At 45.2% G+C, this 23283-nt stretch overlaps 2 protein-coding genes across 2 annotated transcripts in view; one reads left to right on the top strand and one right to left on the bottom strand.

Annotated features, from left to right (window-relative positions):
- Positions 1 to 94: 94 nt before the first annotated feature.
- ABCG5 (ATP binding cassette subfamily G member 5) lies at positions 95 to 18059 on the top strand (the record flags this gene model as incomplete). Its single annotated transcript, XM_079791541.1, has 13 exons — positions 95 to 240; positions 860 to 981; positions 6375 to 6511; positions 6579 to 6677; positions 8097 to 8229; positions 9603 to 9742; positions 10459 to 10588; positions 11045 to 11258; positions 11335 to 11540; positions 12330 to 12468; positions 13724 to 13909; positions 16802 to 16918; positions 17856 to 18059. The coding sequence occupies 13 exons, from the start codon at positions 95 to 97 to the stop codon at positions 18043 to 18045; spliced, it is 1959 nt and encodes a 652-aa protein (XP_079647667.1). The 3' UTR covers positions 18046 to 18059.
- A 13-nt stretch (positions 18060 to 18072) lies between these two features.
- Positions 18073 to 23283, bottom strand: part of DYNC2LI1 (dynein cytoplasmic 2 light intermediate chain 1) — a 29406-nt gene continuing 24195 nt past the window's right edge. Inside the window, exons 13-14 of the mRNA XM_079791542.1 lie at positions 21170 to 21267; positions 18073 to 18867 (exon numbers count right to left, since the gene is read on the bottom strand). Coding sequence (XP_079647668.1) covers positions 21205 to 21267 — 63 coding nt within the window. The 3' untranslated portion in view covers positions 18073 to 18867; positions 21170 to 21204. The remainder of the gene's footprint in view (positions 18868 to 21169; positions 21268 to 23283) is intronic.

Here is a 23283-nt window from a genome sequence, read left to right as displayed (position 1 = left end):
GAGCCGGCGGGCCGTCAGCTGCTGGCTCCTCCGCCCAGGCCACTCCGGGAGGTCAGGCACCAGAAAATTCCCCCGTCTTTGCTGCCTGTTGACCATGAGTGAGCTCCCAGCCTTGACCCCCGGGGGGTCCTCAGGACTCCAGCTAAACAAAGGCCCCCGGTGCCCCTCGGAGGAGGTCCCTGCAGCTGCGTCAAAACCTCGGCACAGCCTGGGCGTCTTCCATGCCTCCTACAGCGTCAGGTAAGGCGGGCATGGTCCAGGGCGACGGCCTACTCACCCCTCTGCTGGCTTCTCACTAATGGGGGGCATGTTTGGAGGCTTTGGCTCCCTCTTCAGCGGATCGAGCTGGAGAGAAGGGAGGGAAGGGCTGCCAGTGATAAAGGAGGAACGAGGGTGCACAGCCCCTCCTCCTGCCACACAGGGCCTGGCAGCTATGCCACACACGGCAGCTGTGCCCTGCCTCGTGCCCCTGTGCCCCTGTGCCCCTTGCTGCTTCCCAGGTGTCCCCGTTGTGTACGACCTGTTGGATGTGGATGGAGAGGGCTTGGGGATTGGGGGTGCTTGCCACAGGAGGTGCAATGAAGACTGGTGAGAAATGCAGGGTCAGCCGAAGGGATAAGCAGTGAGCTGCCTGCCACCTCCCAGCCGGCCAGAGAGAGCTGGAGCGCAGAGCAGCTACCGGCAGGTGCTTCCTGAGGTGATCCTCGGCCGCTGCTTGCCAGGGCCCGCAGAGGAGGACCCTGAGGCAGAAGCACCCTTAGCAACGTGTCCAGGCATCACTGGCATCAGTGCTGGGGGGCCAAGTGTGGCCCCTTCCAAGGCCCCACTCTGCTTTTCCCTTGTGGGATTTCCTTTAAAGCTATCGCGTCGGGCCCTGGTGGGACATCGCATCTCGCCGGCAGCGGTGGAACAGGCAGATCCTCAAGGATGTCTCCTTGTACGTGGAAAGCGGGCAGATCATGTGCATCTTGGGGAGCTCAGGTAAGCGTGGGGCGTGCTCTAAACTCTCGCTGAGGATCCAGAGACGGCTGCATGGCTTGACTTGAACGCCACATCGAGGAAACAGGTTTAAGCTGTAGCCGAGTTCCTAATAAGTTTGATATTGGAATGAAGTCTAGTGACATGTCTGACTGTGAATGCAAGCAACCTGGCACTCATGTGAGATATTTAGAAAGATCCTTGAAAAAGTCCTGCCTAACATGTAGGTTCATTCATATTTCTTTTTTTTTTTAAATGTGTTTTTATTGATCTCAGAGAGGAAGGGAGAGGGAGAAAGAGATAGAAACATCAATGATGAGAGAGAATTATTGATCTGCTGCCTCCTGCATGCCCCCACCGGGGATTGAGCCTGCAACCCAGGCATATGCCCTGACTGGGAATCGAACTATGACCTCCTGGTTCATAGGTTGATGCTCAACCACTGAGCCACACCAGCTGGGCTAACTTTTCTTTTAATAATTATAACATACTTCTTTAAAAAGAACAAAAGCTGTTATTTCTATAATAACTTATCACTTGTCGCCGCCGCCGGCCGGGCTGTTAATTCATATTTCATGGTACACCAAACACCTAGCACAGCGCTTGGCACACAGGGATGCTCCATAAACGATTTCGCTGCTCTGTACCCTGCCTAGAGACAGGAAAAGGAATATAATAATCACAAAGATTCTCCTTTTTGATCACGACCTATTTCAAACATACAGGCAAGAATAGAGAATGAAAGAATGCTCATGTATTAACATCTGGCTTTATAAATCTTAACATACCATATTTACTTCAGATCCATTTTAAAAAAATATATTTTATTGATTTTTTACAGAGAGGAAGGGAGAGGGATAGAGAGTTAGAAACATCGGAGTTAGAAACATCAATGAGAAACATCGATCAGCTGCCTCCTGCACACCCCCCACTGGGGATGTGCCTGCAACCAAGGTACATGCCCTTGACCGGAATCGAACCTGGGACCCTTGAGTCCGCAGGCCGACGCTCTATTCACTGAGCCAAACTGGTTTGGGCCAGATTCATTTTTAAAAAATTAATTCAGATTCCGCTGAGGCTGTGTCCACTCCCCAGCTCATCCTTCTCTTTCATGATAATTACACTTGAGCCTGAATTCAGTGTCCCTGTGTGTGTGTCTCTGCCTTCGTCAATGTCCAGGGAGGGTGCAGCCTCCAAAGGCACACTCCTCGGGGCTGCCAGCCCTGCCTGGGAAGGTCCCAGCTGGGAACCCTCAGCAGCCGCGGGACAGGTGAACGGGCCCTAAGGGCCACTGTACTAGGCTATCCCGCACATTTTAAGGTTGAAAGATTCTGACATATTGGCTTCACAGAGCAGCCTCTTTTTTTTAAAACAATATTTTATTGATTTTTACAGAGAGGAAGGGAAAGGGAGAGAGAGTTAGAAACATCGATGAGAGAGAAACATTGATCAGCTGCCTCCTACACAACCCCCACTGGGGATCGAGCCTGCAACCAAGGTACATGCCCTTGACCGGAATCGAACCCAGGACCCTCCAGTCTGCGGGCCAACGCTCTATCTACTGAGCCAAACTGGCTAGGGCCAGAGCAGCCTCTTGATTGAGTACTTGCTTGCAAATTGTTGACATGTCCTGACTCTCCACTTGCATTACTCTCTTTAATAGAGTAATGGAAATCTGTGATTAAATTAAGCGGGGTCAGCCTTTTTCAACCTGAGGCGTGAAATCCATAGCCACTCCCCCGATACAGTAAGTGGACGACAGGCTGGCAAAGGCAATGTTAAGATTAAATGGAAAGGAATTCACTCACTCACTCAGACTTCCACTTTCCTGAGGTTTCCTGTCTGTTTCTATTTCCAATGTTTAACCATTTCTAACTATATTCACGTACCATAACAGCTGGCGTCATTCTAACTTTTATTTTTTATTTTTTAAACATATTTTTATTATTGATCTCAGAGAGGAAGGGAGAGGGGGAGAGAGAGATAGAAACATCAATGATGAGAAAGAATCATCGACTGGCTGCCTCCTGCATGCCCCCCACTGGTGATCGAGCCCACAACCCCGGGCATGTGCCCTGACCGGGAATCGAACTGTGACCACCTTGTTCATAGGCTGATGCTCAACCACTGAGCCACACCAGCTGGGCTAACTTTCCTTTTAGTAATTATAACACACTTCTTTAAAAAGAACAAAAGCTGTTATTTCTGTAATCGCTTGTCGCTTGTTGCCTCCCTTGTGTAGGATAAAAACGGGCGGCATGTGGCACACAGCCGGGAATTGAACCCACCTTCTCAGAGGTGTGTCCCACAGGCCAATATTATGCCTCACGCACATCTCAGGAGGACAGCGGGTGGGGTTCTTGGTCTGGGGCTCATGGGCTGGTTTCTGATGATGCCTAATTGTGGTTTTACCACAGTGTCCATCCTTTTATGCTTCTGAACATGGGCTCACAGTAGATGCGGGTTCCACCGGAGTGGGAGGTCTCTCCCTCTCTCCCTGCTCTATCTTCAACAACTAGAACAGGGCTGGGCACATAGTAAGTGCTTAATAAATATTTGTTGAATCAATAAATAAGCCAATGAATCAGTGTTAGGAATTACTCTTAGTGTTTCATAAAATGACATGACTTCATTATCTAAAGCAGCATTATTTATCAAATCTTTATTGGTGAGGCGCAAGATGGCTTAGGTGTTCAAAGTCTCACTAAAGAATGGTCAAGTACAAGTTTGCCTAGGGTCACCCAACACTCCAGGGAAAGGAACTCCATTTCACTCATTATTTGCTATCGATTAGGACGTAGATTCTGTGCTGCATGTTCCCTCGCAGCAGACTAGTTACAAACGATTTCTGTCCTTTTAGACAAGATAACCCCAAAGGTCATGGTTTTATTGCCCCGTACGGCATTAACCTTTTTTGGTTTTCTCCCCCCCTTTTTTATTGTAATAAAATACACATAACAGAAAATGGCACATCCTAATCATTTTTAAGTGCACAGGTCAGTGGGATCAAATATCTAGGGTGTCCCCAAAAATGTATACACACACTTTGAATAACTATAAAGGCAGCGTTTATTAAAATACACTCAATTTTCAAAATTGAGCTATCAGCTGTTAAAGTGTGTTTACATTTTTGGGGACATCCTGTGTTCACAGTATTGTGCAACATACTGGAAAATGCCCTCTGTGTTTGGCAACAGGGAAGTCGCCTTGATGACCGACTGTAGGGAGGCCAGTTTTTTTTTTTAATGTTTTTTCTTTTTTTATTGTTTAAAGTATTACATATAGTAGTACATATATCTCCCCCCCCCCATTGACCTTCCCCCAGCATCCCCTACCCCCTATCGCATGCCCTCATTTCACCCCCCCAGTGTCTTGTGTCCATTGGTTGTGCTTATATGCATGCATACAAGTCCTTTGGTTGATCTCTTTCCCTCCCTCCCCAACACTCCCCAGCCTTCCCGCTGTAATCTGACAGTCTGTTCGGTGATTTACTGCCTCTGTATCTATCTTTTTGTTCATCAGGTTATAATGTTCTTTATTTTCCATAAATGAGTGAGATCATGTGGTATTTTTCTTTCATTTGCCTGGCTTATTTCACTTAGCATAATGCTCTCCAGTTCCGTCCATGCTGCTGCAAATGGTAAGAATTCCTTCCTTTTTTTTTTTTTTTAATATATTTTATTGATTTTCCACAGAGAGGAAGGGAGAGGGATAGAGAGTTAGAAACATCGACGAGAGATAAACACCAATCAGCTGCCTCCTGCACACCTCCCACTGGGGACGCGCCCACAACCAAGGCACGTGCCCCTGACCAGAATCGAACCTGGGACCCCCCAGTCCGCAGGCCGATGCTCTATCCACTGAGCCAAACCGGCCTCGGTGAATTCCTTTTTTTTTTAAATAGCAGCATAGTATTCCATTGTGTAAATGTACCATAGTTTTCTAATCTACTCATCTGCTGATGGGAACTTAGGCTGTTTCCAAATCTTATCTATGGTGAATTGTGCTGCTATGAACATAGGGGTGCACATATCCTTTCTGATTGGTGTTTCCAGTTTCTTAGGATATATTCCTAGAAGTGGGATTACTGGGTCAAATGGGAGTTCCATTTTTATTTTTTTGAGGAAACTCCATACTGTTCTCCACAGTGGCTGCACCAGTCTGCATTCCCACCAGCAGTGCACGAGGGTTCCTTTTTCTCTGCATCCTCGCCAGCACTTGTCGTTTGTTGATTTGTTGATGATAGGCATTCTGACAGGTGTGAGATGGTACCACATTGTCGTTTTGATTTGCATCTCTTGGATAATTAGTGACTTTGAGCAGGTTTTCATATGTCTCTTGGGGAGGCCAGTTTTGATGTAGTGATGGGACTGGCATCCAGGCTCCTGGACACTCAGAGCTTCTGTCAGAACTGAGATTGGGCCCCAGAACTGTAAGGCTAGAGATCCACATACAAGGTCCAATAAGGTGACTGGGACATTTCCGGGCACATTTGGAAAGACAGCCCCTATTAAGTCACCTTTGTTTCTTTGCAATCACTCTCCTCTCTCCCCACATTGACCTCTACCCGAACAGGTGGGGGCTAATTCTGAGCTTGGTCAGTCCTGGGGTTAGAAAAGAAGATGACTCTACGGGAGTGTGGCTTCTTCATCTTTGTACTCCCCCAAAGCAACAAGCAATTTCCTTACAAATATTTGAACTAAAGATCTTCTCTTTAGGGTTGCACAAGCCACCCCATTCAGGCAGCTTGTCCACTCCAGCTCTCCAGTGGGAAAGTTCTGAGCAACAGCCTGCTGGGTTAGGCCCAAGACTGTGTATACTAGGCTGAGGCCAACAGGGTTTCATCCGAGAACTCGCTAAACTAGTGCTTTTCAAACGCTAATATGCATGGGATTCACCCAGGGATCTTGTTAAAACGCAGCACCTGATTCAGCGGCTGTGGGCGGGGCCTGAGAGTCCGCACGTCTCACGAGTGCCCAGGTGATGCTGATGTGGCTGGTCCTCAGGACACCCTTGATTAGCGGGGTTCCAGGCAGTGTCCCCTACTTTTAGGAACCACCTGACAATCCCAGGGAGCCACAAAAAGAAATTCAGATGTCTTAGGACCAAATGTTTCAAAAAAAATAATAATAAAATCCTGGTTTTCCTTTTATTTTGAACGTACACTGTATTTTTCCATGGGAATCGGCTTTAAAAGCAAATAAACGGGCCAAGGCCAGGATGAGAGAGATGGCTGTGCCTCCTGTCACTCAGGCGACAAGCAGGACAGGCTCATTCGTGCCACCAGAATTTGCCTCACGGGGCTCACGAGAGAGCAGGTCGGGCTGGGAGGCTCTCGGGAGCTCGTGGCTGCCTCGTGCGGGACTCGCCCCAGGGCCTTCTCTGCTCGCCCCCAGGCTCCGGGAAAACCACGCTGCTGGACGCCGTGTCGGGGAGGCTGCGGCGCCGGGGCACCCTGCTCGGGGAGGTGTGCGTGAACGGCCAGGCGCTGCGCAGGGACCAGTTCCAGGACTGCTTCTCCTACGTCCTGCAGGTGGGCACGTCTCCGCCCGGCCGGGGCCGCGGGGCGGGGGGCCACACTGACGCCCCCTCTCCCGCAGAGCGACACCCTGCTGAGCAGCCTCACGGTGCGCGAGACGCTGGGCTACACGGCGCTGCTGGCCATCCGCGGGGCCTCCCGGGCCTTCATCCGGAAGAAGGTGGGTGCCGCCTGTCCGCCTGCCCGCAGCCTGGCCTGGGGGCCAGGGTTTCCCAGGCCCCCCCAGCTGGGGCACCCAGGGGCTCGCACCCACTCTTCCCTCCAATCCCCCCTCTTCCCTCGTCACAGCCTTGTTTTTGAGTCTAGACCTGCACCGCCCAGTGTGGCAGCCGCTGGTCCCACGTGGCTTGGAGCACGTGAAATGGGACTGGTCCTCATTGAGGTGTGGGGTGAGTGTGCCACGCACACTGAATTTTAACAACAGTCTGAAAGAAACAGAACACCCTGGTTTATTTGTGCATGTTTAACCTCCCCCTACTGCTTTGTATCTGTTTAGATGTGTTCCTTCTTTTGGTCCAAGCTGCATCGACGCTGTTGATCCCACCCCTGTGTCCTCTGGAACACTGTTCCATAACTCACCCCCTTTTACTCCAATCTAGCTTGTTTGGTTATTTATTATTATTATTTTTTTAATGCAGTGCTTTCTTTTCTCATTGTAAAAGTCTCATTAGAGGTGTAGGGGAACAAAGCTCACTGCCATATAAGTCACTGTTCTCAGTTCATTCTTTCTGCTTTGCCCACGGAGGGGGACTTGGTAAGGGGAGAGCCAGGACTAGAGACCATTGGAGGGTCCCTGGAGAGGGGATAAGCTCAGGGAGGAAGGCGAGGGAGGGAAAAACAACCACCTTGTGATTAGAGAGTCAGTACGGAATCTTTTTAGCGGTTGTGGGGAGCTGAGAATGCGGAGTAAGGAGAGGTTTCGGGGAGCTGCAGGGTATAAGATAAGTAGACCGGGGAGCATTGGGGGAGAAGACGTTTTAAGAAGTGTGGCTGTGGGTTATTAGCTGAGTCCCCTTTTAAGTCCTTAAAGAGATTCAGGTGAAGATTGGCATTACTGTTCGTTGCTTTCGATAGCTGGATTATAGTTCTTTGATGCAAAACCGCACTGAGATTGGACCACAGGGGACTCCCAGGTCTTATTTGGGTTACAGAAGGGAAATCAGGTTTATTTCAGACCAAACGGGATTTGAAAAATCTAATAAAGTTTGGAAAACCAAACATTAAAGGAACAGGCTGTGTTGTGCCTGTGCCTTTGGGGGACTTCTCTGTGTGGGTTGGACCGCCTGCCTCTCTGAACACAGGCGTCCGGGGACATCTCCCCCGTCTCCTGGGGAATTTCTCGGAAGCAAAGGGAAGCAGTTGTTGCTCTAAGGACTTTTTTTTTTTAAAGACAATTCATCTTGTTTATTTTAATCAGCTGCATGGATTATGTTGTGATTAGAGCCAAGTTGGATTTTCCTGCGATAGGCGGGCTCTCCGCGGGGGGCGAGGCTGACAGTGGCCTCTCCTGCCACCCTCAGGCCGAGAGTGGAACAGCCGCCCCGCGGTGACCGGCCTTCCCGGGCTCTGTCTCCCGCAGGTGGAGGCGGTCATGGCCGAGCTGAGTCTGAGCCACGTGGCCGACCAACTGATCGGCAGCTACAACTTCGGGGGAATTTCCACTGGCGAGCGGCGGCGGGTCTCCATCGCAGCCCAGCTCCTCCAGGATCCCAGTGAGTGGGACCCGAACTGCCAGGAGCTGCTCCCGGCTGTCTTCCACCTCAGGCCCTTTCTCCCTAGTAGGCCCTTTCCCCACAGTCTCCATTGGCAAAGGGGTCTGCACAGGTTCTTCAAACCAGAGACCCGGTGTTCTTGAAAGTCCTCTGTAGTTCCTGATCCTCCTTCCTCATCCAAGTACCAAACAGCTCTGGGACTCAGAAGCTCTCATTTGTGTTTTGATGTTCAGTTAGGGGGTCCTGCCCTGTGCACCCCAAACAGCTCTGGGACTCAGAAGCACTCACTTGTGTTTTGATGTTCAGTTAGGGGGTCCTGCCCTGTGCACCCCCACTTCCTCCAGGAGCAGTGCCACTGTGTCTGCTGTGTAAGTGACTGGAAGTATTGATGAAATGGCAGGAAGTAAAGCAGGGTGTGGAGGGAAACACTTAAAAGTGATTGTGTTGGGGGGAGGGCTCCCCTGGCTGGTTTGGTCACTCTCCCCGTCGCCCCGGGAGGCGGTACCTCTACAGAAACCTGGAAGAGCACACATTGCCTCTGGATACTTTTTCTCACTGGGGAGACCACGACTGCCTGCCCTCCCGACGGTGCCAGGTCACTTGAAGGCAAAGAAGAGAGATGCTCTTAAGAGCCCTTGCCACTTTTGGGGTAGAAATAAATGACAGTTAAATCCCCTAAAAAAACCCAAACACGCCCTGGCCGGTTTGGCTCAATGGATGGAGCATCGGCCTGTGGACTGAGGAGTCCCGGGTTCAATTCCGGTCAAGGGCATGGACCTCGGTTGCAGGCTCCTCCCCGGCCCGGCCCATGCAGGAGGCAACCAATCGATGTGTTTCTCTCACATCAATGTTCCTCTCTGTCTTTCCCTCTCTCTTCCACTCTCCCTGAAAATCAATGGGAAAATATCTTGGGTAAGGATTAACCAAAAAAAAAAGCCAAACACCCACTTCGAACCTGGTTTTATGGGTTCGGGGTTTTTTGCAGTGCAAAGACCTTTTTAGTGTGGGAAAGTGCTAGGCATGAAACGCGGTGTGTTTTTAAGCAGCCTTTTAAAACCACATGGTGCCAGCCTGCCAGCCCTGTCCTCAGGGTCCCCCAGACGGAGCCCAGTGGTCCATAGAACCATGTGCGAGCGAGGCTTGGTCTGGCCGCTGCCCTGCTCCCTCCAGGATTCCGCCTGAAGTGTGCCCCGGAGCTGGGCGTTAGTCCCTCCTAGGCCGGGTCCTTTCTCCCGGGCTCCGGCTGAAAGACAGCTTACATGCAGGTGCCTCTCACCGTGCACTGATTGGATGGGGTGCCACAGCTGGAACGGTTCAAAATGCCGAGTGACTCTGACGAGTGACTCTGACGCCTGCCCCTTCTTTGCCGGCAGCGGTCATGCTGTTTGATGAGCCGACCACAGGCCTGGACTGCATGACTGCAAACCAGATCGTCGTGGTCCTCGCAGAGCTGGCCCGCAGGGACCGCATCGTGATCCTCACCATCCACCAGCCCCGCTCCGAGCTCTTCCAGGTGAGGGCACGTCTCTTGTTCCTGCTCAGCTCGCCCAAGGTGGTGCACGTGTGGGTTGTGCTGAGGAGCACGGGGTAGAGATTAGTTAGTACTCGCCATCCAGAGCAGCTGGAGCCAGTAGCTGCCGATATGGGAAGGGCAAAGGAAGGAAGCTCACTTCCTTCAGCACCTGCTCATTTGACCCACACAACCATCCCGTGAGGTGCATGTCAGTCTTCCCACTTTACAGAGAAGAGTGAGGCTTAGAAATGATACCACATTGAGCGATGGTCACACAGTTAATAAGAAGCTGGAATTGGAAGTCCAGTTGGCTTCAAAGACTGTTTCTCCCCCACACACACTAAATCACAGTTTTTCCCCCTAAAATTTCAATTTATCCTCCCAGGACCCTTTTAGGGATCTATTATTTGCCTTTTATAGATGAGGATCTAAGATTTAAAAAAATATTTTGTCCAAGGTGACGCACTCACTCAGTGGCTCGACTAGGACTCAAACCCCGGTCCATTGATCAGGTCCAGGTGTGATCCTGGGCACAGGCTGGATGCTCAGGGGCACCCACACCGAAAAGAATAGGGGTGCATTTTGCGTGTCCCCCTGGGATGCAGTAAGAATACTGATGCATGGCTGAGGTCATCGAAGGACGGACTGCTTGGGACTGTTCTCATAAGGGTGTGCTGACTTGATTACACACTGATCACCGTCTGTTGTTCAATCAGCTCTTTGACAAAATCGCCATTCTGAGCTTCGGAGAGCTGGTTTTCTGCGGGACGCCGGTGGAAATGCTTGAGTTCTTCAGTGGCTGTGGTTACCCTTGTCCTGAACATTCAAACCCGTTTGATTTCTATAGTAAGTTTTTCATTCACAGTCCCCACCATGAGAAACGACTTCATCATCTCAGATTTCTGCCGGGATGACACCAGCACTACTGGATTTTAGTTTTGCTTTTGTTTGGGTGTTTTTAATCCTTAAGAAATTAATTTGGCTGGGTCAATGAACTTGCCCTAACCTATCAGGATGAAATGGGGGATCTCTTTTAAATCGGGGCATGCCTTCTTTGTCAGAGAAAAATTAGCTGAGCTTCTGAATTCTCCCATACAGTCCCCATGGGGTCCTTATGGCCCTGGTGGTAGTTTTAACACATTCTGACTTTAAAGGTGGGCATTAACAACAGGTATTATTCTGGCGGGATGAAGTATGACAGCTAGTACTCCTAGACCGATGATGAAACCTAGAATATTAGCCATTGTGTATGAATGTGCATTTAAAAACACATGGGTTATTTCTGTTGGGAAAATATTTTAGTGGACCTGACATCAGTGGATACCCAAAGCAAAGAACGGGAAATGGAAACCTACAAGAGAGTCCAATTGATAGGATCTGCCTACAGAGAATCAGCAATTTATCACAAAACCTTGGAGACTATCGAAAGAACAAAACACCTGAGAACATTACCAATGGTTCCTTTCAAAACCAGAGACTCCCCTGGAACGCTTTCTAAACTGTGTGTTCTTTTGAGGTAAGAAACTCACCCCATTTTAGGTGCTTCTATCCACCAACGAAAGAACAGGAATTAAAACGGGGTTGTCTTTCAGGAGAGTGACGAGAAACTTAATGAGAAATAAGCTGGCAGTGGTTATGCGTCTGGTTCAGAATCTGATCATGGGTTTGTTCGTCATTTTCTTCCTTGTCCGGGTCCAGAACGATGTGCTCAAAGGTGCTTTCCAGGACCGCGTGGGTCTCCTGTACCAGTTTGTGGGTGCCATGCCATACACAGGCATGCTCAACGCAGTGAATCTGTGTAAGTGCCGTGCCCAGGAGGTGCGCCCTGGAGCTGGGGGAGGGGGAAGCTCCTCTCTCCCTGAATATCTCCCGTCTCCGGCTGTCACCTTGCAAGACTCCACCATTAGCAGGGTATTTCTCTGAGCTCAACCTGGCCTTCTCCAGATTCTCTCTCTGGGGAAAAGCAACGGCTGAGCTCCTCACCCTTAGTGTGTTCAACCAAGGGCATGTCTGAGGGTCCCCGAGGATCCAGGGAAACATAAAGTATGAGGTACTGATGGGCAAGGTTTGGAAAGGTTATCCCTAGTGTCCCATCTTGGCCAGTAGGATGTGCAGTCCAGGGGGCCCAGATACCTGGCCAACTTTGTGCTGCTACCTTCTTGTTGAAGCCCATTGTAAGACAGCCAGAACCTGATTTTCCCAGTCAGTGGGAATTCAGAAGCAATACCTAGTTGCTTGATGCTCTGTGCCAAGGTCCTGCACAACGAGAGGACAAAGTGACTCGCATCACTCATTTGTGCCCCTTTTGCGTGCGCGTTCATGAATTGGTGACACCCCTTCCCCCACAGTAGGGAGAAGGAAATAAATTATGACAGATTTGCAACCGTGCTGTCATTCAGATCGAGTGTAGATTTCTAGGGTGGAGTTAATCAACTCCCGGGACGGCAGCTCCCCTCGTTCGCTAACTTGAGAGCCCAGCTGGTCCTCACGGTCCAGCTCCAGCAGACCTCAAGTGCAGCTTGGGCTAGCCCTCCCTCCCTCAGCTGTGTGGTGACCGACTGTTCTGCAACCTGCCTTCCGTGCCCAGTTCCCGTGCTGCGAGCCGTCAGTGACCAGGAGAGCCAGGACGGCCTGTACCAGAAGTGGCAGATGCTGCTGGCCTATGTGCTGCACGTCCTCCCCTTCAGCGTCATTGCCACCGTGATCTTCAGCAGCGTGAGCTACTGGTAAGGGGTGTGCGCTGACCTCCTGAGGGCCCAGACAGCCAGTGGGACCCGGAGAGTGGGGCGGGGGGGGGGGGGAGCTCCAGGCTAGAGAGCCCTGAGGTTCTTTGTACTTTGCCATCGGCACTGCTGTTTAGTAGGAATATTAACGTGCTTGGTGACCGGTGGAGTCCCAGGTCCCACTACAGCAAGCGTGGACTACACAGTGCGAAACCTCCCCCAAATCTGTAAATTGCCACATACCAAAACACATCTGGCCCTAACGTGTTCCAAGTAATGGGGTATGGGACATAAGCAAATCTTCAAATAACTTTAATTCAAGAAAGTTTAAGATTAGTATTACAAGGAAGCACAAATACCATGCTAAGGAATATAATAAAAATAATAGTAATAGCTAACCTATCAGGAACTTGCTTTATGACAGGCACTGAGAGCTTTAAATATATTATTTCATGTAATCCTTGCAACCATTCTATAAAGCTGATATAATTATCCTTGTTTGTAGGCAAGGAAACTGAGGCACGGTGGCCTTCCCCATCTCACATCCTTTATCCCAAGTTAATTACAGATGAGACCAAGAGTCTACTTGGTTGGGTGGGGGGAGGGGCTCTTGGAGGCTTGATGGAGGAGAATTTGAGAGACAGCAGCATTTCAACAGATGGAATCAGGAACAAGGGCCTAATGGGGGAAGGCGCAGCAGGGGCGTAGGTTCAGAAGCAAAAACACGGAAGAACTTTCAGTTGCACTGTGGGGAATGAAGGGTTGGGAGAAGTCGTGGAAAACCTGACTGCTGGCCTTAGAGCCCAGTAGGGGAGGTGCTGAATGCCAGGCTAAGGGGCTGAAGTGGATTTGATAATGGGACGTGGCAGAGGTTGGGTGAGCCCTAGCATTAGGGTAGTAGGCTAGCTTGGGGAGGAGGGGTGCTAGCAAGGCAGAACGTGGTTATTGATGGAGAAGCCAGGAGGGTCCAATACCCCTACTCATTGTAGTTGGCTGTGACTCTTTTCCTCTGAGAACTGAAGGAGCCGTAAAAGGGAAAAGGCTCTCATTGAGTTGGAGCCAACAGAGACAACTGGCGATAATAAGTGGTCTCAAATGTTGGCTCTGTTCCCGAAAGGCCTTTCAAAGGGGAGTCTGATTTGCCCTGCAAACTCTTCTCTACCACTAACCACCACGAACTCATTCATAGAAGGCAAGCATGGTATTTTTCTTAAATGATAACCCTTGGAGAGAAACTAAAGACCCTGTGTGTTTTTAGGACTCTGGGCTTATACCCTGAGGTTGCCAGATTTGGTTATTTCTCTGCTGCTCTCCTGCCCCCCCACTTAATTGGTGAATTTCTAACTCTCGTGCTACTTGGAGTGGTCCAAAACCCAAATGTGGTCAACAGTATAGTGGCTCTGCTCTGCATCGCTGGGGTGCTGGTGGGATCCGGACTCGTAAGGTAAGCTACCACAAGTCAAAGGATTTAGATTGTATGACTTGTTGTTAATGATCAACTGATAGTGATTATTACTAAGAAATTCCAGAGAAGAGCTATGTGACACTAGTTAAAGGTATCACCTTATAGTCTGGGGTTTTATAGTGCTTGCTAATCATTATTGTGTAGACCTTAAACTGTTCAGTATTTGTTCAATAAGGTATCGTCACACTGAGAATCAGGAAATGACAATTTAGGCACATTATCAATATGATTCACAGGTAATAAGCCATTATAATAACAGGAAGAAAAACAATCCAGAAAAACGCACAGCCTATGTTATAAGCTAAATAGCACGCATTTAGTTCATGTCTGCTTCTGCATTGGTGAGTCTCTATTCCAGTTCTCAGCCCTCACTTTCTTTAGGAGTAAAAAGAAGCAGGCAAGAAAAGAGCCTGTGGGATCACAGACTGCAAGCAAGCATCAGAACTAGGACACACAACAAAAGTTAACAGCAATTAGCTCTGGGTGACATGTTTTTATTTCTTTCCTATATTTTGTGAATTTTCTATACTGGACAGGCATCATTTTATAACCAAGAACAAAATATATAAATTAAAAAAGAAAAGTAGCATATACAATATAAATTTTTATATTAAAAAGATATAAATAGAATGATATAAAAATAGTCTAAATAAAAAATAAATACATGCAAAAGTAGTAGCAGGAATAAAAGAAAAGTTTAGAAGGTTAAAAGTGATCCCAGGCAAGTGACATAAGTAGATCTAGTAAGTAAAATGAAGGAGGAAAAATGAAGATGCTGTTTTTTTACTTAAAAATCAAATAAACAAAAAAAGCTGCATTATATTTGTATGTTTAATTATTTAACTCTGAGAGCAATCCACATTCAGGGAGAAAACTAACCTCAGACCTAGCTCAGCTCCAGCTACACCGCTGTGGCTCCCTGAGAGAGGACTGGCCCTGGAGTCAGAGACTTCCTCCGCCACCTCACTGCCAACGGCCACGGGCAAGGCACTGCTTATTTACAAAGTGGAGCCAGCTGCCTAAGGGATCATGAGAAGCAAATGACAATCAATATGAAAACACTCCATAAGCTGTAGGGAGTTATACAGAGGTGAGGTATTATAAAGCGAAATGAGCTGGGGATTGATCAGTCACGGAGGTTTGTTTGTTTTTTATAACAACGCTGTTGCATTGTATTTGTCTATGGTGCTTAGGTTGATCCCTAGCATCTATGAAAAATGCACAAATCAAATCATCCCAAGGTCACAGAATCAAGCCAGCAAAGTATAGACCCAACCTTGGGCAGTATCTTCTGTTTCATATTTCTATCATTACGGGCTCCAGTCAATCTGGCAGTATTTCATGTATTTGGTTTGTAGGAAAAGGGGATTAATTGTTCTTAAAAGAGAGGCAGTGGCCAACATTAACAAATGCTCTTAGGTTCTTGGCAAAATCTCAGCATCCCAACACTTTACCTGGGTTCCACTCCCTTCTTGAAATTCTCTCTGCTCTTGAAAACCACATCAACCTCCCAGTCCTTATATTTTTCCCTCAAGTCATCATCTTTCCTGGCTGAGTGCCTGCAACATTTGAGCGTTTGGCTGCCTTTTCCTTTAAACACAATTGGAAATACCTTCACAGTTGTTCTCGCTTACAAAATCATGCAAGTTCTCAGGGGCGGGGGATGAACATCATTCCGAAATATTGTAAGGAAAACAGTAAAAGTTACCTAAAGTATCACAATCCAGAGTTAAATTTTGTTGTGAATCTTCCTAGACATTTATGTAATTTTTAATAAAAATGAGATCATACTATTGTGAAGGGATAAAGTATGCATGCTTTTCCCCCACTTAACAATATAATGTGGACAGTGCCATATCAATAAATTTAGATCTGTGGTTCCTCTCGAAAGTACTCCAGAGCTTCTCTGCCAGCCTGGTTCTCTTCCTATGCCCTTCACTATCCCATTGGTCTCCTTTGCCACCTGCACGAAGCCTGCCCATCATTCCCTTGGCTAGGTGAGCTCTCCCTTTGTTTTCTCTTTGAGACTCGTGTTGCAGTCTTCTTTTAATAGATTGTCAACCCTTGAGGGCAGCATCTGTGTCTCATTCAACATCATGAGCTCTCCCTTTGTTTTCTCTTTGAGACTCGTGTTGCAGTCTTCTTTTAATAGATTGTCAACCCTTGAGGGCAGCATCTGTGTCTCATTCAACATCATAGTTCTTCTCAGTGACCAGCCCAATTAGGTTTGCAAGATATATTTGAATTATGTGAACAAATGGATGACCACTTTCCCTGCTTGCTCTCTCCATCCTTGCACCTTGTATGGTAGTTTAGTTCTTCACACACTAGCACCCTCAAGTATGTTTAACCACAGAAACCCTCCTCTAATGTGATGCGCACTAGGTATGCTTTTTTATATATTTATATCAATGGTGTTTACCAAAAATATTGAACACCAATCCATCATCAGGGGATTGATTGTTAAGGTTTCTACTATAATCAACCACCAATCTGTGATTAAAAATGTTAGAATGCTATGCCTACTGACTTGGAAGGATATTTGAGACACGTTTGGTTGAAAAACAGCAGGTTAAGAAAGGGCATGATTCCATTTATGTAAAGAGTTTAATTCCATTTATGTAAAATCTTATAAATGCACATACACATGTCACATGTATCACCAAAATGTGAACAGTAGTTATTTCTGGGCAGTGGTATTTATTTATACTTCTCAGTGTTGTTTGACATTTTTATAGTAAGCATCATTTTTATAATGAGAGATGAAAAGCTGTATTTGTGTTGGCAAACATAAAATAAGGGTTGCCTTTCTTTCATTTGGTCGGACTATTGCCAAAGCCTACTGAATTTCATCTCTCTTTTTTTCTTAAGGAACATACAAGAAATGCCCATTCCTTTTAAAATCTTCACTTATTTTACATTCCAAAAATACTGCTGTGAGATTCTTGTAGTCAATGAATTCTATGGACGGAATTTCACTTGTGGTAAGTATTTTATTTTGAAATATTATTTGTACATATCACTCTGAGGAAGCAACTTCCGGAGGGAAATGCATTTTTAAAATAAAAGATATGTTTTGTAATAATAGACTTAAAACTTTGTTTTGAAATAAAAGCTTAGTAACATTTTCTTTGGTTTTTAAAAAGAAAATAAGCAGTGGTCAAGTTAGACACCTGTCAAAGGTCAATAGTTGAAGCTTGGGTAACTCAGTTGGTTAGAGCATCGTCCCGATATACCAAGGTTTTGGGTTTGATCCCTGGTCAGGCTACACATAAGAATCAACCAAAGAATGAATGAATAAGTTCAACAACAAATTGATGTCTCTCTCTCTCTCTCATAGATAGATGATAATGACAGACCTGATGCACTGAAGTAAACTCTAGCATACTCTGATGGAATCAGTTTCTACTGAGCTGGTTGAAGCTGGGTGCAGTGGCTTCTTATTCCCCAAATGTCCATAGTATAGAGCCGAGTAAAGCCAGGGGCCAGGGCAGTGAGAGCCTAACAAGGTCCTCCTGGCCATTGGAAATCCAGGCCATTCTCTGAAGGCAACTGAAGGGCAGAATGTAATAGTTGTTTTAAATATCTTTAGGTGATAACAGCAGTAATCTGGATATTCAGTGCTAAGTGGTCCTAAGTGATTATGATTTTTATCAGTGCTGTGGAAATGAATATACACCCCAAATGGAACCCAATTTCCAACTTCAAATGGAGCCAAGGCCCAGAACACTCATTATTGCTTCATCTAATAATGATTTCAGGGCTGTGTCAAATGTCTGCGTCTCTCATGAAGAAGGGTACTTAGCAGGGTGCTAAGCACTTAGTGGGCATTTGGTAAATACTTGCTTACGAAATTACTTCTTAATCACCAAGTATTTACCGATGGCCCATATCTCACAATGTCGATCTTTTCCCCGGCAGGCAGCTCAAATGGTTCTGTGACAGCTAATCCAATGTGTGCCTTCAATCAAGGACTCCAATTCATTGAGAGAATCAGCCCGGGTGCAACATCCAGATTCACAGCAGACTTCCTGATTCTGTATGCATTCATCCCAGCTCTTGTCCTCCTAGGAACAGTTGTTTTTAAAGCACGGGATCATCTCATTAGCAGATAGTAAAGCACATTGCTGTGAGAATGGAACTGAAGCTCCTAGAGGTGCCTGGCTGTGTTGAATGTCTGAAATAAGAATGCCTCGTGTTTCTGTCTTAACAGCACATCTGAAGTCTTTTAAACCATTAAGATTCATTTTGTGCCCTTGGATCCATGAATGCTATTCCAAGTTGCAGGGACATGTGGTATTTAGAAATTGTGACTAAGCCAGTCCAAAATGTAGATAATAATACTTCATAAAGTTATGGAGACTGTACTATTTCTTTGCTTTAGAGAGAAAAATAGGTCGGTTAAAAAGTTATGCTTGCATTTGCTAAAGGATTCAGTAAAAAGAATCCTGAATAGTTACTAAGTAGCAGAAAAGGGAGTGGTTAAAGCAAAGCATCATGCAGAATTGGGTAAGAATGCTTTCATTACCACTTAAAAACCCATAATTATGTGCACACGTCCACGTGAGGGTTCTGAGTTACCTGATGACATCGAGAGGATGGTGGACAGATGTTGGATGACAAAGACCACAGGTACAGAGCACTCAGTGATTTTATGGAGGGTTACAATGAAGAACTTCAGGAATGGCTGAACTGAGAACACAGCACATCAGACACACCTCTTGTAATGTTTTTAAAGATTAGCTGGCTATTTTTTACTTCCGCTTAGTTTACTTATAAAATTAAAATTAAATATCATTAAAGTGTTTGCACTGAGAAATGACATCTTTAAGGTTGGGGAGCAGCTATTATTGAAAGTCCATGTAGACAAGATGCTCAACTGACAACGTTTACTCTCAGAAGAACAGGGTTACACACTGGGAGTTCATGTTCTTGAACTGTAAAGAGAAAGAATGCTGATGAATACAAACACCTATATTACATATTGTTAGGGATCAAATGTTGTACATAGATTGTATATAAATGGTATATACGAAATGACTGATTATCTTTCTGATCAATTTTCAAGAAATTCATGTATAAATCTGAAATAAAACTGTCTCAATGTTACCATGGTAACTCTGAGTGAGAATATTTTAGAGAGTACAAGAACTTGTTCAGTTACTATGACCTAACTTGTAAAGAATGATAAATTATAGCATTTGAAATGTCTCACATTATGGTAGGAAAGATCATTTCATTAAGGAAACCACAGTAAAATTCTGTTTCTTAGAACAGTATTTAAGGATCTGGAGACATTGGTGAATTACCAGAATCGTATTGTCAATTTTTATAAAAGGTCTTTGACACTGATGATTATGGTGTAATAGTTACATAATGCCTCACAGATTATATATGTCACATCAATTATAGACAATTCTGGAGATGATAATCTATTAAAGTAGTTCAAAGAGAGTTCCACAGGAACCTCTTTAGAAATCACTGATTTCAACTTACTAAAGATATGAGTGCACAATGTAAGTGGAAACATTTTCTACTATTCATATGCAGATGAATTTCATTCTAGCTCGGAAACACTTGGAAAATTGACATAGCACGTGACTTCAAGCTATTAAATGTTAGCGATACCATCTCTGAGAAACACAATGACTTTCACTATGTGACAGTTTGTGTCTTAAGTCAAAAATGGACAGTGATGTGTAAGAAAATCAAATTATATAATAAAAATTCCTATTACTATTGTGGAATGAGCTCTTTCTTCCCACCACGTCAATGATGTTTCTGAGAGCATAACGTTCATTGTTAATTTAAAGGGAGTCCTTTCTCCACAACACCCAGGCACAGCGCCTGTTAGCTCCCTCAACTGAGGTTCCTTGGCGCCATGCTGCAACCCTGTTCCCCATAGTGCTGGAACCACGTGTACTGCAACTAGTTTAGGACATCTTATTTCATGACAATAATCAGGCAGCTTGCTGTTCACTCAGATGCCACTCTTCAATCTTTGTGTTCTTGTGGTTAGTGGTGTGCTTATTTGAAGCTGGGTGCATGGCATGGTAGAGTCAACATATTTTACAGTGGAAATGGAAGAACACAGAGTAAAAGACCTTTCCTGATAACAGCAATTATACTTACTCTAAATTGAACTTGGATAGCAAGTACATGAACCTGTAAGATTGATGCTTCTTAAAAGCTATTCTACCTTTGAAACAATCTTGGTTATTACCAAGTCATCAAGTTTTGGTCTGTTTATTGACAACATCTCCTTAAAACTGCCTGTTCTTCAAAAAGTTATACTTAACGTATGTCAGAATCACTGGAGGTGCTGATTAAATATGCAGTTTCCTGAACCCCATTCCAGACTCACTTCTCTGGATTTCTGGGTGTGGGGGCTCAGGAATGTGCATTTTAAATAAATACTACGGGTGCTTTTTGTGCCTGACCATTAGAATAACATTAGATGCTTGTGAAAGTGAACCCAATTCCAGTTTCCTACCAGCCACAGCTGAGAACTCCTTAGGGAAGGAAGGTGTTTAATATGAGCACTTAACCTTATTCATAACTGTTACTACATGCTCTTGCTTTCATATTCCTGAAAACACATAAGCACAAACTTATAAATGCTGAACCAAGGATATATTTACTTAACCAAGGTAGAGGTAGGTAATAGAAGACTTTATTTAAAAAAATACTACACACAGTTATACAATTTTCCCCTTTTCAAAGACTTATAAATATCCTGGGGTGGCACTAATACAAGAAATTCATTTTTCCTTTAGCAAATTACACATCTTAACTTTTTTTTAATTATTTAAAGTATTACATATCTTAACTTTCTTCATTTATTACCACAACAGCTAGTTTGTTAATGAGCTATTATTAATATTACTAGAGGCCCGGTGCATGAATTCATGCACGGGTGGGGTCCCTTGGCCTGGCCGGCGATCGGGCGATCAGGGCCATCTTGCCCAGTCCCGATTGGGGCCAATGGGAGCCGGCCGGCCAGGGAAGGACCACAGGAGGCCTCCAGGGCGTGTCCAGCCCTCTTGCCCAGTCACCATTGGCTGGACCCCAGCAGCAAGCTAACCTACCGGTCGGAGCGTCTGCCCCCTGGTGGTCAGTGTGCTTCATAGTGACTGGTCGAGTGGTTGAACACTTAGCATATTACGTTTTTATTATATAGGATTTATTAACAACAAGAACAAATTCATTAATGAGTTTATATCAATAAAATAATCTTACTTGTATTTGGGAAATACACCGGAGCTGAATTAGGTTCAAGAATCCAGCTCAATTTGTTTCCAAGACTTGGAAGAACTTTTTTTGTACTGTTCCAGTTCCTAAAACAAAAATATACGGTATAGTACTTTAAAAAATCAACTTTAACAATTAAACTAGGCATCTTAAAACTCCCTTAGCAGTTTTAGATATAACAATGTATCCTTTACAGCTTTATCATTCTCAAAATTTCTTGACAATTATTTTGTAAATGATTATACTTAATACTTATTTTCTAGAATGTAGCCTTTGGAGTTTCTGGGTAGCATAAGCAGCACTTAGAGATGAATTTAATAAAGTTTCAGATAAAATTATATTCTATATAGTATATAAGTTCATTCAATTAATAAAGTATTTGTCATATATTAAGTGTTGAAAAGTGACCTTATTTTTAATTGTTTGCTATTCAACTCTTGTCAAAACCTGCTTGAAGTTAGCTAAGTATCAATATTTAAAATGTATAGATCTTTTAACCCACAATTCTGCCTTAAGAAATTTATCCTATAGGACAGTATAGAAGAGCACAAGGATATAAGCAGAAAGATATTCACTGCACTGTGTATATTGACACACAATTGGAAACAGTTTAGAGGTAACCTTTGGAGCAGCAGTTGCCAACTGGTGGTCTGCAGACCACTGGTGGTCCGTGAGGTCCGAAAGGTTGGCAACCACTGGTTTAGATGATCTCCCAGTAAAGACTGATTAAACACACCAGCACTCACTCACACATGGCTTTACAGCCAGCCAGCAAAAAGGATGGCAGTCACATGTGAAAACGGCAAGTAGATGGAGAGAGAGCAGAACACTTCCATTTTCCATTATATATATTTGTATATCTTGGAATTTTTTTTCATAATGAGTATATGTTACTCTTTTTAAAATTGTGTTTTTCAATTATAGTTTACATTCAATATTATTTGGTTTTAGTTTCAGATAGACAGCATAGTGGTTAATTATATCCTTTATAAAGTGATTCCCCCAATGTTTCCAGTACCCACCTGGAACATAGTTATTACAATACTCGAGGCCTGGTGCACAAATTTGTACACCAGTGGGGGTCCCTCGGCCTGGCCTGCAGGATGGGCCAAAACCAGCTCTCTGACATTTCCTGAGGGGTCCCAGATTGCGAGAGAGCATAGGCCAGGCTGAGGGACCCCACCCGTGCATGATGGAGGCCGGGGAGGGATGCAGGAAGTTGGCCAACCAGAGAGGGATCATGGGAGGGCTCCAGGGTGTGTCCAGCCTGTCTTACTCAGTCCTGATCGGCTGGACCCCAGCAGCAAGCTAACCTACCAAAGTATCTGCCCCCTGGTGGTCAGTGCACGTCATAGTGACTGGTCAACTGGTCGACTGTCTGCCCCTTGGTGGTCAGTGCACGTCATAATGAGTAGTTGAGCAACCTTAGCATATCATTAGCATATTACGCTTTGATTGGTTGAACGGATGACCGGATGACTGGACACTTAGCATATTAGGCTTTTATTATATAGGATTATTGACTAAATTCTGTTTGCTGTACTTTACATCTTGAGACTATTTTGTAACTATTACAATTCACAAAATAAAGATAAATTTAGTGGGAGTGGAAATCCTGTGTGAGACCATTAACATGCAAAAGGGACCATCTCTGGGAATGCCTCCTCCAAGCCTCTTCCTGTTGCTCAATGTCTAACTGTACCAAGTAAAATATTATTTCAGATAAGCAAAAAGTGGTTACCCTGCAAGATAAGGCAATCACTGCCCTTTGACTAACATAATTAAAGTTCATTGTTGCTATAAATAGAAAATCCTATTCTCACTTTCAGAAAAATTGCAGACTGCCTTTCATACCTATAGTCTAAGTCATTAAAATTTAAACATTCAAAGTTTCAAAACTGTATAAGACTTTGGAAGAAGTTTTATACCAATAACTCCAAAATAGTCTTTACAGCATGCTTTATTTTTTTTAATGAAGTTAATTCAGTTCACTAGTTTGAACTTATGGTTCAAAGATTGTTAACTCATAAAATAAGCCACAACGATTATTGGGCATCGCTTTGGGATTCTTGGCTAGTAGTATGTCCCTTCTGCAGTCAGCA

Source organism: Cnephaeus nilssonii (assembly GCF_951640355.1).
Source record: "Cnephaeus nilssonii genome assembly, chromosome: 15".
NCBI lineage: Eukaryota > Metazoa > Chordata > Mammalia > Chiroptera > Vespertilionidae > Cnephaeus > Cnephaeus nilssonii.
The sequence above is the reverse complement of the archived record's forward strand: the minus strand, read 5'-3'. Positions and strand labels throughout refer to the sequence as shown.